Source organism: Helianthus annuus, chromosome 16 (assembly GCF_002127325.2).
Source record: "Helianthus annuus cultivar XRQ/B chromosome 16, HanXRQr2.0-SUNRISE, whole genome shotgun sequence".
Taxonomy (NCBI): Eukaryota; Viridiplantae; Streptophyta; class Magnoliopsida; order Asterales; family Asteraceae; genus Helianthus; species Helianthus annuus.
This window is the reverse complement of record NC_035448.2, coordinates 143,147,847-143,166,434: the sequence shown is the minus strand read 5'-3', so window position 1 is coordinate 143,166,434 and position 18,588 is coordinate 143,147,847. Positions and strand designations below refer to the sequence as shown.

The following is an 18,588-nucleotide window of genomic DNA, read 5'->3' as shown; positions in this document are numbered from 1 at the left end:
GGTAATTCTCTTGTGCAACAACACGTGGAGCAATCCTCATATTCTCTTTCCAAGAAATACGCAACGCACTCCAAGGTGAGTATACATGACCCATTTTCGTTTTACACTTTTGGGTGCAATATGTATTACATATCAAACATCACAACACATTAAACATTTTATGCACACTCATTCCATATTCTATGTGACACACTCTATTCATGTTAGACATGTTATGCTACTATAAACACCTAATGACTATGTGTTCATTAACTTCGTACAAGCCTCCCCTAACAATGGTAGTGCTATAGGTTGAGAAACGCCCCTCCTATTCTACGAGCAGGTATTGTTAGGTTAAACTATGTCAACCTACTCAAACTCGTTTGGGTACACTTTAATTGCGTTAAACTTTGGTTTGGGCACATAGAGTAACATCGTTTCGAGTATATACTGTTGACATGATATTGTATTTCACATTTGGATATGAGCAACATTTTAAAACACGTACTATGCTATGTATGAAAACTTGTATACTCGCCAACATGCTTTTGTTGATTTTATTTTAATACATATTGCAGGTTGATTGATCAAGATACAAGAAAACAAGCTAGGATGGCTAAGAAACCCATTTTAGTTATAAACTTTATTTGAATTTATGTTTTGGGTATTTGAAACTTTGTATTATTCTCTAGTTTTAATAAAATGATTAAATTCATATTGTCACATCTAGTGTTATGTTGTTTTGAGCAATTTGTTCGTCTCATCCTGATGTTTCCGCCATCGGTTGGGGTGTGACAGATTGGTATCAGAGCCATAACTATAGGGAATTAGGTAGGATTGCCATACTTTTCCCTAGTCTATAATAGGAGTACTCTGATACCAGATTGGTATCAGAGCCATAACTATAGGGAATTAGGAATGCCTTGCCTAGTCTATAGTTTAGGAGCTTTCTCACTATGTGTTGCTTAAAACAACTTCCTTTCTATCTTCACTTGCTTCTCTCTAATCTCTTTTGGACTTCTAAATTATACATGCCTTTCCTAAGGCTAACACAATACACACTTGGAGACTTTGAAGACACTCTTATAACACCAACGAAAAGACTCACCAAGATAGGGGTGATTCCCACACTTGGTGATGATTTTCACTCAGCTATACTTTGATTTTTGCACGAAATCTACCCTCAAGTTAGGAGTGAAATCCAAACCTTGATGGGAGTTTTCCATTTCATATTCTAGTGGACCCTTATCTTAGGATAAGTACCAACCACATTAGGGTACGATGTTATCAAGTTAGAGGTGATACTCGCATCTTGATTAACTAGTCCCACTCCTCGATTTTCGCTCTTACCAAAGTTTCAATTTCCCAATCGATTAAGGACGTGTAGTAACTGGAAGGACAAACATCGTTAGTCGCTCCTCGATGAGAGTGTTTGTCTATTAGGCCAAAGCACGTTTCCTTAATTCGAAAAGGACTTCGATTCACTTTGGAAGTGTCGTATGTTACGTTCCGTGACAATCCATATTTTACATTAAATCTCTTTTTATGTTATCTCAATTATTATGTGTTTTACGTTTGAGCGTTTGTTCATTCCTAGCTAGGAGACACATTTCGCACTATTGTCGCAACCTAAAACAATTAATGATACTCTCTCGTGAACAAATTAAATTTATTATGCTTTCATTATACATGTTACACTATGTGAAAATCTATGACATTTCATTCATTTTATTCTATGTGAACAACAATGTGAAACAATGTGCTACCTGTTGCATTCATAAAAACAAATTCTTTTAAACATTATGATCAAGTCTCACCCTCATTTTGAATTCGTAGATGTCTTCATCTCGTCAACTTTCCAACTCGTCCAGAAGGTCAAGGGTCAGCTCACAAAAGAAGATGATGACATTTATGGCCAAGCAGTTCGCTCGTCTTATCCCCAAGGTTGTGACTGAGATCCAAGCTTCCAACACCCCAAACTCTTCCACTGACTCCAAAGTTTCCCAACCTAAGCCTATTGCCTTTAACTACAAGCACTTCGCCTCTTGCCACCCAAAGCCCTTCACCGGTAAAGAGGGTGTGACAGCTATGTTTGAGTGGTTCGATAGCATAGAGGTCACATTCATCAATAGTGAATGTCCTGATGAGCTCAAGACACGTAGTGCCACTGGTGTCCTTCAAGCAAGAGCCCTAGAGTGGTGGACGAATGAAAGGAACATTCGTTTAAATGAGTTGGCATATGCATTGTCATGGGAGGAATTGAAGCAACTCATGATGGAGGAATTTTGCCCTCCTCATGAACAACAGAAGCTTGAAGAAGAATTTTGGGCCCTCAAGCAAGTTGGAGACGATAACCTCGCGTACACCACCCGCTTTAAGCAACTGAGCTTTGTTGTACCCCACCTAGTCCTCACCGTTGATCGTATGATCAAAAAGTATATCCACGGTTTGCCCCCTACCATGAGAGACACCATCGAAGCAGCCCAGCTTGACAACATCGAGGCTGTTTATCGTCTCGCTGCCAGTTTAAACAATAATCGTGTACGTGATAAACAAGCCGCAACATCCACTCGAGTAGCCAACCAGGTTACCATTGACCTTGAAGCCCCAACAAATGGCAACGAGGGTAGGAAACGAAAATTTCAAAACTCGGAGTCAGGCAACAGAGTCCGCGCATGTTTCAAGTGTGGAGACACAACACACCTTCGCCCACACTGTCCCTTATGGAACCAAGAACGGCAACCAGCCCCAAAAACTCCAGCCCTCAATGCCAACCAAGCTCAAAATGCCAACACCTAATGGTAGAATCGTCACGACCAGCGTTGTTCTTCAACCATCATAACTATTGCATCGTTTCTTTTCTTTTGGTCTAACTCATCTTAGTTTCGAGGACGAAATCTCTTAAAGTAGGGGAGACTGTAACGCCTCGCGTTTTTGAACTTTCTATTTATAGTTTAGTGGATTGTACTTTCCTTTTCAGTCGGTTGTACTCTCATTCTACCCTAGTTTGTATTTTGAGACTTGAATCATAATGAAAAGTGCATCGTTTTGATCATATGCTTTGTTGACACTATGTTATTACATGATAAATCACGTCAAACTATGTCAAACACGTAAAAACAAGTGAAAGGTATCCAAATCCCAACTCTTAAATCAAGCGTTGTCAAGAGAATACCCTAAACTAGACAAAAATCGGGAATTCGTATGTTAATTCGGTAGTTTACCAGAAAATTGGGTTAAATCAAATAATTATAATAACTATCGACATTAAATAAATAATTTAATAATTTAATTAATTAAATAAATAAATTATTTATTTAAATATCATATTTTGTGAAATAAATGAATAAATAAAAGAATTTTTATTAGATTAAACTAACTAAGTTAGTTAACCCTTTACAACTTCAAAGGTAGCCTAGTTAGTATTTACCAAAGGACACAACTAACTGAGTTAGAAAACTCAGTTAGTACAGTTAAGTATCAAAAAAGAAACAAAAAGGGGATTCTCTTGTATGAACTGCCCTTAGTGAGACTCGAACCCGCGACCTCGACCTTCAAACACAATGACTTAACCAGTTTATCCTCCTTTCCGGAGCTGATAAACTTGGTCCCTATTTACTTATATACACGATTACACGGTTTCCATTTTTAAATCCTTGCCGCCCAAACCGTAAACGCGTACAGGCTGTTATTTCCTTTTTCTTCCTGATTTCTGGTGATTTCCGAATCATTGGAGAACTTCCTTTTTCTTTGCCAATCAACGGCCGGTTACCAAAAACTTCGACCCGACTCGTCCCTATATAAACCTAAGACACCTCCACCTTCACTCGCACTTTCGAAGCATCACCACCATCACCGAGAACTCACTCCGTCTCTCACGTTGTTTCGCTGGAATCACCCCCCTGCCGCCTGTCGTCGCTGACCACCCACCGCCGCCTGTCGCCGATCGCCGGTAAAACGTTTCTCCGGTTACGTCTTCTTCATGCACGTTATTATTTGTTATCATTAATATCATTATATTATTATTACTACTATTATTATTATTATTATTATCATTACTATTATTATTATTATTATTATTATTATTATTATTGTTATTATTATTATTATTATTATTATTGTTATTATTATTAAAAAGATTACTGATCTATTAAAATTTCAATAACATTCTCAAAAATTTTATATAGAATTACTGATTTGTTATAAAACAGAATTATTTAATATATAAACAGAATTATTCCTATATTTTTATTAATTAAAGAGAATTATTTAATTTTTTTAATCATTTTTAAAACAGAATTAATATTCAGATTTATTAGTTTTACATTTATTTAATCAGAATTATTTCCAGAATTATTTTATCAAATTTTTACATATTTATTTATATATACATATATATCAAAATTATTATCTAGAATATTAGTAATATTTTATAGATCCAATATATATTATTTCAACATTTTATAAAATCAGTATTTATTTTTATATTCAAAATAAATTAACATTTATTTTATTAAATACAAGATAAAATTTATAAGTTATATCATCTTATTATTATCATAACATATTTAGATTATCATTTTATTCATCACATTTTATTACCCTTCAACAAATTAACATCCCACACCTTGTTATTAGTTCCCACTAGTTTTATTATATGTTTAAATTCCCAATATTAATTAACGAATTCCCAAACACAATAGGGTAATTCTCTTGTGCAACAACACGTGGAGCAATCCTCATATTCTCTTTCCAAGAAATACGCAACGCACTCCAAGGTGAGTATACATGACCCATTTTCGTTTTACACTTTTAGGTGCAATATGTATTACATATCAAACATCACAACACATTAAACATTTTATGCACACTCATTCCATATTCTATGTGACACACTCTATTCATGTTAGACATGTTATGCTACTGTAAACACCTAATGACTATGTGTTCATTAACTTCGTACAAGCCTCCCCTAACAATGGTAGCGCTATAGGTTGAGAAACGCCCCTCCTGTTCTACGAGCAGGTATTGTTAGGTTAAACTATGTCAACCTACTCAAACTCGTTTGGGTACACTTTAATTGCGTTAAACTTTGGTTTGGGCACATAGAGTAACATCGTTTCGAGTATATACTGTTGACATGATATTGTATTTCACATTTGGATATGAGCAACATTTTAAAACACGTACTATGCTATGTATGAAAACTTGTATACTCGCCAACATGCTTTTGTTGATTTTATTTTAATACATATTGCAGGTTGATTGATCAAGATACAAGAAAACAAGCTAGGATGGCTTAGAAACCCATTTTAGTTATAAACTTTATTTGAATTTATGTTTTGGGTATTTGAAACTTTGTATTATTCTCTAGTTTTAATAAAATGATTAAATTCATATTGTCACATCTAGTGTTATGTTGTTTTGAGCAATTTGTTCGTCTCATCCCGATGTTTCCGCCATCGGTTGGGGTGTGACACAGGTTGTATCAACAGGGACACCACAATCAATGATACGTCTGTTGGATGCACTGGATATAGCTCAGATAAAAATCGGTTCTTCTCAATCACCTATCAATGAGAATATACCAAAACAAGTGACTGAGTCTGGTGTTTCTATACCCACCAACAGTTGAGAAAGCTACACTGCAGGAATTACAAGTAATTCCTGTCAGTAGTTTAAGTGGAGCAGCTACTACTGTTGTTGAAGCCACTGGTTTACACCTGGATAGTAGTTTCATTAGTGAGATTCCCTTGAAGGCAATTTCTTCTTTGGGAACCATAGTGTCCACTAGTGTGTTTCCATTATATGCTGGTTACCTTAAAATGGTAAGCTCTGCTGACGAAAGAAGTCCACAGTACCAAGAACAAGCTGCATCAGTGGATGATTTTTGGGAAATTTTTCCTAAGTCAACCACTGATACAACCACCACTGGTGGGAAATCAGATGATCCCATTAACTTGGGTGATGGTTTAAAGTACCAAGAATTGACAGAGAGGGTTGATAAACTTGACACATCTTTTGGAGAAATCAAAACTATGTTGCAACAGTTGTTACAAGCTTAAAAGGCTACACCCACTGCTGCACCATCCGCAACATCTGATCCATCTGCTGCTGAGCTATGGCATCTGTTTCAACCTCTGTTTCATAAACAAAGACAATATGCAGATCAACAACATGAAGTTCAACTTCAAATGGTCAGAAATGTCATGGAAGCTAGGTACAAAGATACTTAAGCAGATATCAAAGCCATTAAAGCTCATCTGCTTCAAACTACTGGCACTGCTCCTCCTTCAATCATCTTTGTTGAAAATTCTGATGATGTCAAAAAGTGGGAGAAAACTAAAGGGAAGAAGGGAAAAGAAGATGGTTTATACATGCCAGCAGATTGAATGTCCAAACTTGTGGTAGAAATCCCAAGACCAGATGGTTCCAAAAAGGTTGATGAGACTCAAAATGCATTTGCTGCATTAAAGGCAAACATGAAAGGATCTAAAAAGTTTGAGGAGGAGAAGAAAGTTTTGATGGAAAAAGAAGAGCAGGGTACTTCTAAACCTAAAAGAAGACAGCCTACCAGAAAAGTAAGTCAACGCAAAACCACACCTTCCAAAACCACCAAACAAACTCCTCAAATTCCCAAAATTTCCTGTCATCAAACCTCCAAACCAACAGATGTTAAAACCCATGTTGTATCAACAGTTGTTGGTACTTCAGTTGTTTCAACAGATGTTATCTCAACAACTGCCATCACTACTACATCAACCCACAGTCAATCCACTGTCATACCAAAAACAATATCACCATCACAAAATCCAGCTGCCAAAAAGTAGAAAACAACAATTGACACATCAACTGTTGTAGTGACCACAGTGGTTGGAAAACCAGTTGTTTCAACAGGTGTTAATCTGATACTAACTACTTCAATCTCTGCCACTGAAACCATAAATACACCACCAACTTCTCCAAAGCACAAAAGGAGAAAGATAACAAACAATGTAGTGGAAGATGACACTTCCCCAACTCTAACATCTACATAACCGCTGTCCCTTGTCACCATTCGAAACCCTGTTCCATTATCTCCAGTTCAACTCTTCAATCAAAACACTGCCATTGACCCTACAGGAGTACAATATCCTCTAGATCTTCCAGCAGTCAGGGAGGAAATCAAATCCTTCTACTCTGAAGATGATCCTGAAAAGAGGAAACTCCCATCTGTTCAAGGTTATCCTTTGCCAAGAAATATAGAAGAATATCTCAAAATAAAGGCCCAACAAGTAGAGGATATATCTAAAAGAGATACAGAGGGAAAGTCTGACAAAGAGATTCAAACAAATTATCAATATATGCTCAGTAAAGTTAGAACTTTAGAGCAGTTCTCAAAAGTCTTTTGTCAGAAATTATCAGAAAAATATGATGAAAGCATGAGAAATTACTATCTTGAATACATAATAGCATACAAGAAGTACAGGGCAGAAAAGTATCAATACAAAGAATGGACCATCAGTGAACTACAAGAGGAGACAGTCAGAATTCAAAAGATGATTCAAGACAACGTAAAGCAAACTCCTCCGGTTTGGGCCAATTACAAGAAAAATGTACCAGAAAGGACCTTGAAACTGAAAAGAATGAAAGAAGAGCTGATAACTGCTGATTATGGGTCAAGAAAGCAGGTTACAAGGTGGAGAGAAGAAAAGGTGTTTGCTACCTACAAAAAGTTGGAAGAGTTAAGGAAGAGAGATCCCACTGCTCCTAAAAAGCCTGATTATCCGGAAGCAGTGGTTCCAGTGAAACAACAAAAATTGCCAATCAGGAGACCCACTGCTCCACATGGTAGCATTCTTTATCAAAGAAGTAAAAAAAAAAAGCAGATGGATGAATTAACAAAAGAAGACAAGGCCCAAGAAGATTACATCATCAAAATGGTTCTTCAGACATTTACAGAAGAGAAACAAGACTCAGCAGAATCTAAACTTTAAGTTTTTATACTCTAAACTTTAAGTATTTACTGACTGACTTATTTATTTATAAGTCTATATAAATATAACTTTAATCATCGTTTATATTTGTTATGCATGGTTTTCTAAGAAATCACTCGTGTTTGCACAATCTAAACTTTAAGTTTGTTAGACATCTTTTATTAAGTTTGTTAAAATCTTTTATATTTACTTATATAGTTGTCTTTTAGCTATAATAAATAACACGTTTTGGTAAAATATCAATACACATATCTATATGTTCTGTCAATATGTGTTATGCATGGTTTTCTAAGAAACGACCCGTGTTTGCACACAGGTCTTACCGCTAGTACTTTATAATAAAAGAAACCAATTAAATGGACACTTATCATTATTTTAGGTCATCCTTAATTATATATAATTATTATTTAATTTAATTTATTAAATTTAATATATATTTTAAATATTTAAGAAATTATGGATACGGATAAAGTTCCATAAAATATCAGACTTTAATCATATATAATATCATATATAATACGATCAACAACACTGTTATATTATAAAATATTTGAAAAAAAAACCATGGAGGCATGTTTATGAACTTATTTCCAACTGACATGCATTATCGACTTGTGAGAAAGTATGTTTTTAACTAACTTCAAAATAAATTCTTTAGAAATTTTAATGTACGATTTTTTTTCCATAGTACATTCACGACTATTTTTGGTGAAACATATTTAGTAACGGATTTGCCTTGAGACAATATGATTTTATTTAAAAAAAAAATACACATACTATCAATGGTTACCCTTTTACTTACGAGTTACAAAAATCTAATTACTAACTAATTTTATGTAAGATATATAATTACTTATCTAATTTAACTTCTAATAAATAATAAATATAAACAATTGTAACTAACTCTCTCTGTCTCAAAATATGGGAATATTGGATTTTAATAATCGCAACTATTTGTCGTTAAGTTTCGATCATAGATGACACAAAATTTTGTTTGGATATCAGAAAAATGTCTTAAAAATATCGTTTTTATCATTTTTAAATTACTTAACCCATATAATACACGGGGTTATAACCTAGTTATTATATATAACATGTATAACGTTATACGTTCTGTATACAAGGTATGAAATTAAAATTTTAGGGTGTTAGGACCCTTCATATATTGTTTTGCTTATTACGAAGTCTATGATTAGATGCTCTACCTAAAGTTAACTATCTTTTTATTTTATACTATTAAACCCATAAACAAAATTTATTATATTTAACCCGTAAACGTATAATACATTGACCATAACCATGAAGACTTAGTTGGTTGCACATGGACAATCTATTAAAAGTTTAAAACTGTTGGCTCGTTACAGCTGCCACTTTTTAATGAAAGTATTAGTTGGACAAAGGGCAAATGCTCAAGTACTCAACAAACGGTTTATTGATTTCCTTTCAAAAAAAAAAAAAAAAAACGGTTTATTGATTAACTAAAATATTACAACTTGTTAGTTTATTAATCAAAGGAGTACAAATAATAAATAATCAATTCTTTCAAGGGTCAATTAAATAATTAATCATGATGGATCAGGAGCGTAAAAAACTCTTCTTGGTTGATTTAAACATTTTTCTTTGTTTTAGTTTATTTATGATAAATCCAAATATTTTTTAAGAAAATTCAAATTTCATAAAAATTCTAAAAGATTACAACTAAAAAAAGCCACAAATTATATAATAAAATCATAAAATAAATTTTGCCTAAACCTACCAACACCACTACTCGTCATCAACGTGATCAACAAGGAAGTTATTCCAAATATAGTCGATTAAATCCACGCATAGGCTTCCATGCATGTGTTCACTGCATAGTGCTCACAAATTTGATTGTTGTTGTTACTCGTCAACCAGCTCAACATTCCCATGAATGTCAATTGGATCGTATTCGCATATTGCTCGACCATCGTCTTCAATAATCAAATTATGAAGTATTAAACACGCATACATAATGTATCTCAATTTTTTTGGTTCAAATGCACGAGCCGGTTATTGAATTATCCCCCATTTTGCCTTTATCACACCAAACAACCGTTCGACATCTTTCCTTACCGATTCTTGGCACTTTGCAAACTTTTTTCTTTTTTCATCACCCGGTTCAAGAATAGTTTTAACTATAGCCGTATAGGATGGGTATATACCGTCGCCTAGGTAATAACCATGCTTGTATGACACCCCATTGAGCATGAAAGAAGAATCAGGACCCGTACCTCTAATAATATCGTCGAAAATATGAGATCTTGCAAGGATGTTTAAATCATTGTTGGAACTTGCAACCCCAAATAAAACATACCAAATCCATAAATCTTGTGAGCAAGCGACCTCTAAGATTATTGAGGGATAACCTATATCATCACGCATATATTGATCGCGCCATGCAGTAGGGCAATTATGCCATTGCCAGTGAGTACAATCAATGCTTTATAGCATCCAAGGAAATCCATGTCTCTTTTCATGGAATGCATAAAGCTTTTCGATATCCTTATTCGTTGGCCTACGTAAATAAACCTTGCTATATAGGTTCACAATACCTTTGGTAAATTCATACAAACACTCCCGACTCATTCTCTCGGGCATCCTTAAATATTCATCCCATGAATTACTAGCAGCGCCATACGCTAATTGACGATGTGCAGTTTTGAAATGTAGTAAAACCCCTTCTCCCTCTAGCATCGTAGCGCAATATAAAAAAGTCATCATAATTAGCCAAATCATTGGCAATACGTACGAACAATCATCGACTCATTCGAAACCGACGCCTAAATTGTTCGTCAGTGTACAACAGTTTTCAGCAAAATTGTCACCAACCAAACGTTCATGAGCACCTTAAATAAATGTTAATAACTAAGTTTAATAAATTATTCAAAACAATCCTAAAAATAAATAACAAAACTTTCAAAATAAAATTGTATAGAAATAATATACCTTCGTGATCTCTATTTAACGTCACACTCCTCGTTCTTGATTGTGACGTTTCTTCGGCTTCACCTCGTTCTTGGTGTTCCCCGTTGGGGTCGCCAGCCACATCAACCCCCTAAACCTTGTTCCCGATCCACATCCATACGTCTAAGATCTTATTTTGATTTTGTCGTAAAAGCAACATATATATATATATATATATATATAAGAACCCCTTATAAATAAACTACTATTAAAACTTTATCCAGCATTGCGAGACTGTATCCCTGCTGACTCAGACCAATATGGCCGAGGGTAACGTCGCCTTCACAAGAGGGGCTTACCACTTTTCGTATTAACAACTTATTTAATTATCTTTCAATAATCCGACCTTGCGGGACTGTATCCCTGCTGACTCAGACTAATATGGTTGAGGGTAGCTTCGCCTTCACAAGAGGGGCATGCCTCTATAACTAAGATAATCTCTTTAAAAGTCCAAAGTGTGGAAATCATCAAAGGATATATAAAAGAGGAGTTGGAACGAAGTGATTCATTCTTGTCTATTTGTTTTTCCTTTCATTTATATTTTTTATTTCTAGTTTATCTTTTAGAACTTTCAAAACTTTTATCAAAATTTGGTTAGATTAGACATTAACAATAAGCCGGTATTAATAGCTCTTGTGTCCTTGGACGACCTCGGTATCTTACCATCACTATACTACGTCTACGATGGGTGCACTTACCCTAACATGTGTCGAGTGGTAGTATTGTATCGTGTTTTTTAAATTAAAGCTTGATCCACGAGTAAAAAGTGCTTAAAATATAATCTAAAATTTATACCCACGCTCGACCACGTCATGGGAAAGGCTGATCAAGGTGGAATATGACTTACCTACAAGTGCACAATCGTAAACTGAAGCCAAAAGGGACGACCATATGCGAAATTTTTAAGAAAATCTATGTGTGTGCATGTTAAGGTGAGTTTCTAGACCCCTTTATACATGCTTGTTTAAAGTTTTGCGGTTTATCACGTTGCTTTATTTCAAATTGTTGAAAAGGGATTTTTAAATATATATATATATATATATATATATATATATATATATATATAGGGAGCCGCTAGAATGAAAACCACCTAGAGTTGTAAGAACCGCGAGAACTACACCCCACGGAGCGCCGTTCGCCATGATTTTTTTTTTACAAGTAGATGTGTATATTATAAACACAGCCGTAAAAAAATCATGGCGAACGGCGCTCCGTGGGGTGTAGTTTTTTACACCACAAGTTTGGTGAAAAAAAAGAAAAAAGAAAAAAAATTAAAAAACACCAAACTTGTGGTGTAAAAAACTACACCCCACGGAGCGCCGTTCGCCGTGATTTTTTACGGCTGTGTTTATAATACACACATCTACTTGTAAAAAAAAATCATGGCGAACGGCGTTCCATGGGGTGTAGTTCTCGCGGTTCTTACAACTCGGGGTGGTTTTCATTCTAGCAGCCCCCTATATATATATATATATATATATATATATATATATATAGGAGAAGGATCCGTCAGGAACCATCCTTTATTACGAGAACCGTGAGAACCAATGTGAACACAACCAAAAATACCTAAAAATATCTAAAAAACACCAATTTTTTTTTACCATTTCTTTTTGGAAAAATTGTTATATTTCGTCAATAATAAAAAAAATATTTTTTTTCGAGTAACAGTTATCCATGCACATGTGCATATGTATCATTTCTTTGACAAATTCCGTAATTCATTACAAATATTAGACAATTGCACTTTCATTTACAATACCATATGTAATACACTACTTTTTACATTACCAATATTAGAAATGCACATGTGCATCTATATGTATCAACATGAAATAAGGTGTTTTGGTACACTACTTTGAATACACTTTCCCTTTCATCTATCATATCATCCATAATACACTACCATTACCTCCTACCATCCATAATACCATTACCTCCTACCATCCATAATACAATAATATTACCAAGATTTTCATTTTATTACATGTATATCAACACCATTTATACCATCCAATCAACATATTACATCATAAAGAGAATGTCTACAACCAAACCATCAACCACGACAACTAACCAAAAACATTGTATATGGGCCTACTTCTCCATTCAAAATCACAATCTTTTTGTACCAAAACACGTATATCATGGTTATACATAATGATGCACATGTACATTTTGAATATTGGTAATGTAAAAAGTAGTGTATTACAGATGATATTGTAAATTAAAGTGCAATTGTCTATTACTAATAATGTATTACGGAATTTGTCGAAGTAATGATACATATGCACATGTGCATGGATAACTGTTACTCGAAAAAAAAGTTTTTTTTTTTTTGTAACAAAATATAGCGAATTTTTTCAAAAAAAAAATATTAAATTTTTTTTTTTTGAGTGCTTATTTGATTTTTTTTAGATTTTATTTTATGTTTATATTGGTTCTCACCATTCTCACAATAAAGGTGATTCTCAAATGAACCTTACCCTATATATATATATATATATATATATATATATATATATATATATATGTTAAACAACTATATATGATCTTGTTATTATGAGTAAAGTGTAGGGTATTAGCAACTATGCTTCGGTTATGCATGATAATCCTAGATATAGTAAATATGAATCATATGATGAACATTTAGGAGATCATAAAGGTCATGATGTATCTATCTTATTAAGTAAATGCCTTGATGGATACTTGATGGTCTAACGGATTAGGTCATAAGGATTTTCTAAAGTGGTGTTTGTTTTTTTTTTAAAGAATCTCCGTAGGCTCTTCTGTCTGCTACGCGAAGACCACACATAGACATTGTTATATGCAGACTGTTTGTTTTTCCGAAGATATTTCATTAAAAAAAGTATGCGCGAGCTCTTCTTGATAGAAACTTGGTCCAACCACTTTTTAGATTTTCTAAGGTCTGCAAAGGGTTAAACATTACGATCCACCACTACCGTCCACCACCACCCACCGTCCACGTCCACCACCTACCACCACCACCCTATCTGTCTACGTCCACCACCCACCAGCACCTTCCACCACCACCACCATCATCCGTACACCACCACCGGTTTATTTTAGAAGTCTATATACGTTAAAAAACAAATAACATTCTTCTTGCAGACTGCATAGGTTTGGTCCACCTCTTCTTGTACGGATGTCTGCAGATGTGGTCCGCAGACTACCCACATTTTACCTCTTAAAAAACAAACTGCACCTAAATGTTGGATTGAATTATGTGAAAACCATAAGTTGGTTATATATAATAATGATTCAATAAAAGTTTTATGGTTTAGTAGATGACCAACGTTTGTGACTAAAATACACAAGATGAAGGCTGTCCCCTCAACATATCACCCGTGTGTGATACTTCCAACTCCTTGGGGAGTGGTGAAGATAGATAGTGACCAACAGGAAGTTAAAAATTGCTACACCTCTTCGATGAATCCAGCTTCAAAAACAAAAGCAGCATAGCAATTACAGAAAGCTCCAAGGGATGCAATGGAGGCAAGGGAACATGATAATCAAAGAGGTAATGTTGGAACCTGAGGAACCTAATAATAAGGTATTCATAGGATCAGGGATCTATCATACTATTGAAGATGATCTCTTATCCTTCCTTAAAAGAAGAAAATCACATTTCGAGTGGAAGCACGAAGACATGACATGTATTTCCAAGGATGTCATTACACATAAACTAGGTATAGACTAATCTTTCACGCCCATCCACCCGAAAAGGAGGAAGTTCGCGCCCGAGAGAAATGCCATTATACAAGAAGAGGTAAATAAACTTCTAATAGCAGGTATGATTAGGGGAGTAAAATATCCTAGATGGCTAGCCAATGTAGTGGTAGTTCAAAAGAAAAACGGAAAGTGGAGGGTATGTGTCGATTTTACTGACTTAAACAAGGCATGCCCCAAGGATCCTTTCCCACTCCCACACATTGACTCCATGGTGGATGCAGCGGCAGGTCATGAATTGCTCACCTTTATGGATGCTTCATCTGAATTTCAACAAATATAGATGGAACCATCTATCCAAGAGGATATTGCATTCATGACCCCTACCGGCATATATTGTTATATTGCTATGCCTTTCGGACTAAGAAATACATGTGCAACGTATCAAAGACTTGTCAACATGATGTTCAAAGACCAACATGGTGATACTATGGAGGTCTACATTGATGACATGGTAGTCAAGTCAAAGAAGGCGGAGGATCATCTCAAGGATTTGGAAGTAGCATTCAACATACTTGACCGGTACAACATGAAGCTGAATCCTTCGAAATGCCATTTTGATGTCAAAGCTGGAAAAAGGTTCATTTCAAAGTCTTCAGAAAAGTGCAAGGATTTATATGAATGGACTGAGAAGCATGAAGCTGCACTTAAAGCGCTTAAGGATTATCTATCCTCAACACCACCCCTAATGAAACTAGTAGACGGTGAACCATTATCCTTGTACCTGGCTGTCTCAAGTAATGCGATAAGTCAGTATTAGTTACAGATCATGAAGGTCAACAACATCCTGTATATTATGTAAGTAAAAGCCTTCTTGATGTTGAAGCCAGGTATTCTCAGTTAGAAAAATTAATTCTTACATTAATCAAGGCTTCAACTAAACTAAGACACTATTTTGAAACCCATACTATTATTGTGAAAACTAATTTTCAAATTAAGAATGTTCTCAGGAAACCAGAAATGTCAGGTAAGATGGCAAAATGGCCGATAAAGCTTAGTGCATACGATATAAGATATGAGCCCAGGAATGCTATAAAATCGCAAGCACTGGCTGACTTTGTGGCAGATTTTAATTGGGATATAGAAAAAAGAAGCTGAATTGGAGGTCCAACAACTTTGAGAAACCAAGGATTCTTTGATACTCTTTACTGATGGAGCTTCAAATGTCAAAGGATCTAGATTAGAAATACTACTAAAATCGCCACATGGGGACATAATACTCCAGTCCATCGCCTGTGAATTTCAAACCACCAACAACGAGGCAGAATATGGAGCACTAATAGCAGGTTTACAATTAGCCAGGCAAATGAGGATCAGGTATCTTCAAGTTTATAGAGATTCATTGCTAATTACTAACCACTTTAATGGTTTATAAATTGTAAAAGGTAAGAAACTAATCAAATATTTTGAAATAGTTAAAAAACTGGCAAAATCTTTGGATTCTTTTAGCATAACACATGTACCCATAGAGGAAAATGAAGGGGCAGATGCTTTGGCGAACTTAGGATCAACCCTAAAAATCCCAGAAATGTAAAGATATCTATCATTCACATCCCCTTTCCCGCAATTGGGCAGCATGATGTAATGAAGATAGTAAAGGATATTACAACAGCATCCAATGATCCGCATTCGGATTCAGGATCACGGATCCTTCCAAATAGTGAAAACCTGATGCAAGACCTAGACATTGTGGATGAACTTAGAGACCTAGCAAGAATAAGCATGGCCAGTTATCAGCAGAGTATGGTTGAAGCATACAATAAAAATGTCAGAATCAGAAGATTCCAGGTTGGAGACTTGGTGTTAAGTAAAGCATTTCAGAACACTACAAACCCGGCTGATGGCAAGTTGGCACCTAAGTGAGAAAGCCCCTATCTGATAAAAGAAGAGGCTGGACAGGGGGCATATCGTCTATTAACCATGAAAGCAATAATGATAATTAGTGACCAAAAGTGTAATTTAATGATAATTAGTGACCAAGGCAATAATGTTGACATTCCACATGAACTATCCATGTTGTTCTTTGAAGAAATAGTTGTATTTAGCATTTCCTTGGAACTTGAACGCCGGTATCAATGTGGCTAATTCTTCTGAGATAAACAAACTATTGGGTAGAGGATAATTCTATGGTAAGGATGTTTGGAAGCTGTACTTCAAGGTAACAAAAGTGTTAGTGAGACAAACAAACTGCTGAGTAGAGGATAATTCTATGGTAAGAATGTTTTGAAGTTGTACTTCAAGGTAACAAAAGTGTTACTCGTTAGTGCACTGCACTAGGGATCAAGAGTGTAATTTAAGGATAATTAGTGACCAAAGCATAATGTTGACATTCCACATGAACTATCCATGTTGTTCTTTCAAAAAATAGTTGTCTTTAGCATTCCCTTGGAAGTTGAACGACGGTATCAATGCGGCTAATTCTTCTGAGATAAACAAATTATTTAGTAGAGGATAATTCTATGGTAAGAATGTTTAGAAGCTGTTGTGTTGTAGCAATATAACAAATCATAAGAGAATGAATCAAAACCATATCCCCACTAAAATATAAATTGATTATATGGTGTGCTAACGAAAGAGATGAATTATTAGGTAATGTATTTGGTTAAACTATAATTTAAAATACTATTTAAATTAAAGGTAACATTATGAGTTATTTTGAAATAAATAAAATATATAGTTGTTGGATAAGTTTTTGACCAAATATATTTATTACCATCTGATAATCGGATTTTGTCTTACAAATTCAATTAAAGTGTCTTAACTCAATATTTAACCTTCTTTACGCTTTCTATATCCTTTTTTTCCTTAAGAAGGATATACTTTTCATGTGTATCTTTTAGGCCAATCCTGTTTTAAAATCCATATAATTATTCTTTTCTATATTAATTACAATTACAAATTATAACAAATTCACTTTAACATTATTAATTGAGGAATATATCGATTAGCTAACTAATAACACACTTTATATTAAACAATAGAGTAAGTACATTAATTCTAGCTTTTTTTAATCAGTCCACCACGTGATTGTAGTATTTGTTTACGTTTGTTAATTTTGATAAATATGCTTATCTACCTTTGAAAAAGTCATTGCCAATTGGCCACAATACATTATATATATAGGGTTGAGATCCTGTACAAACAGTGCTAATTATAAGAACCGTAAGAACAGATCTGAACCATTGTTAATTTAAATCAAGGGTTGATATTGATTATAAATAAAACTCTTATAATTAAAAATTACTACTAACAAATTAGGGGTAATTTTGTAAAATTGCTAGTCATTTGACCATTTTCTATTAAATACAAATTCCACCAAGGTTTTTTAAACTAAAATAACTTTTATATACTTCATTATTTTTTTTAAAAATATATACCATAAAATCAAGTATTTTTTTATCTTTAATATGAGTACCATATTGCTATACATTTTTGTATTTATAAAAGTGTTTTTTAAAAAAAGTTAACAAAAGGTGTTTTATATTTGTGCTAATAAGGTGCTGATTATGTGTTAATTACAAAATAATACAAACAAACACCAAAAGTAGATATAATCAGCACATCTGGTGTGCTGATAATGGAGAACGATTGAAGATGTTGTGCTAATGTCGTTTATGTTGATAATGGAGAACGATTCGAGGACGATGTGCTGATAATGAAGAACGATTAATGATGTTGTGCTAATTATATAGTGTTGTGCTAATTATATTTTTTGTAATTATTTTTAATTAGTTATAAATAAATATGGTCAAAAAGTCTAAATTACCCCTAAACTAATTTTTTATTGATGGACACTTGTCAATTATGTATTGGTTCTTATGGTTCTTACAAACTTAAGTGTTTGTATTTGATCCCATTCCTATATATATAATCATACAACTCTTCACCATCATCACTA

General features: G+C 34.3%; 1 protein-coding gene across 1 annotated transcript; it reads left to right on the top strand.

Moving 5' to 3' along the window:
• Positions 1 to 6,371: 6,371 nt before the first annotated feature.
• On the top strand, positions 6,372 to 7,955 carry LOC110919740. Its single transcript, XM_022163999.1, has 3 exons — positions 6,372 to 6,522; positions 7,102 to 7,574; positions 7,650 to 7,955. The coding sequence occupies exons 1-3, from the start codon at positions 6,372 to 6,374 to the stop codon at positions 7,953 to 7,955; spliced, it is 930 nt and encodes a 309-aa protein (XP_022019691.1).
• Positions 7,956 to 18,588: the final 10,633 nt, after the last annotated feature.

Coding starts and splice junctions, on each gene's coding strand:
- LOC110919740 (XM_022163999.1), top strand. CDS start 6,372: ATGTCCAAACTTGTGGTAGAAATCCCAAGACCAGATGGTTCCAAAAAG. Junction 6,523..7,101: donor GATGGAAAAAGAAGAGCAGG/GTACTTCTAAAC, acceptor TTGACCCTACAG/GAGTACAATATCCTCTAGAT. Junction 7,575..7,649: donor GGGCCAATTACAAGAAAAAT/GTACCAGAAAGG, acceptor TCAAGAAAGCAG/GTTACAAGGTGGAGAGAAGA.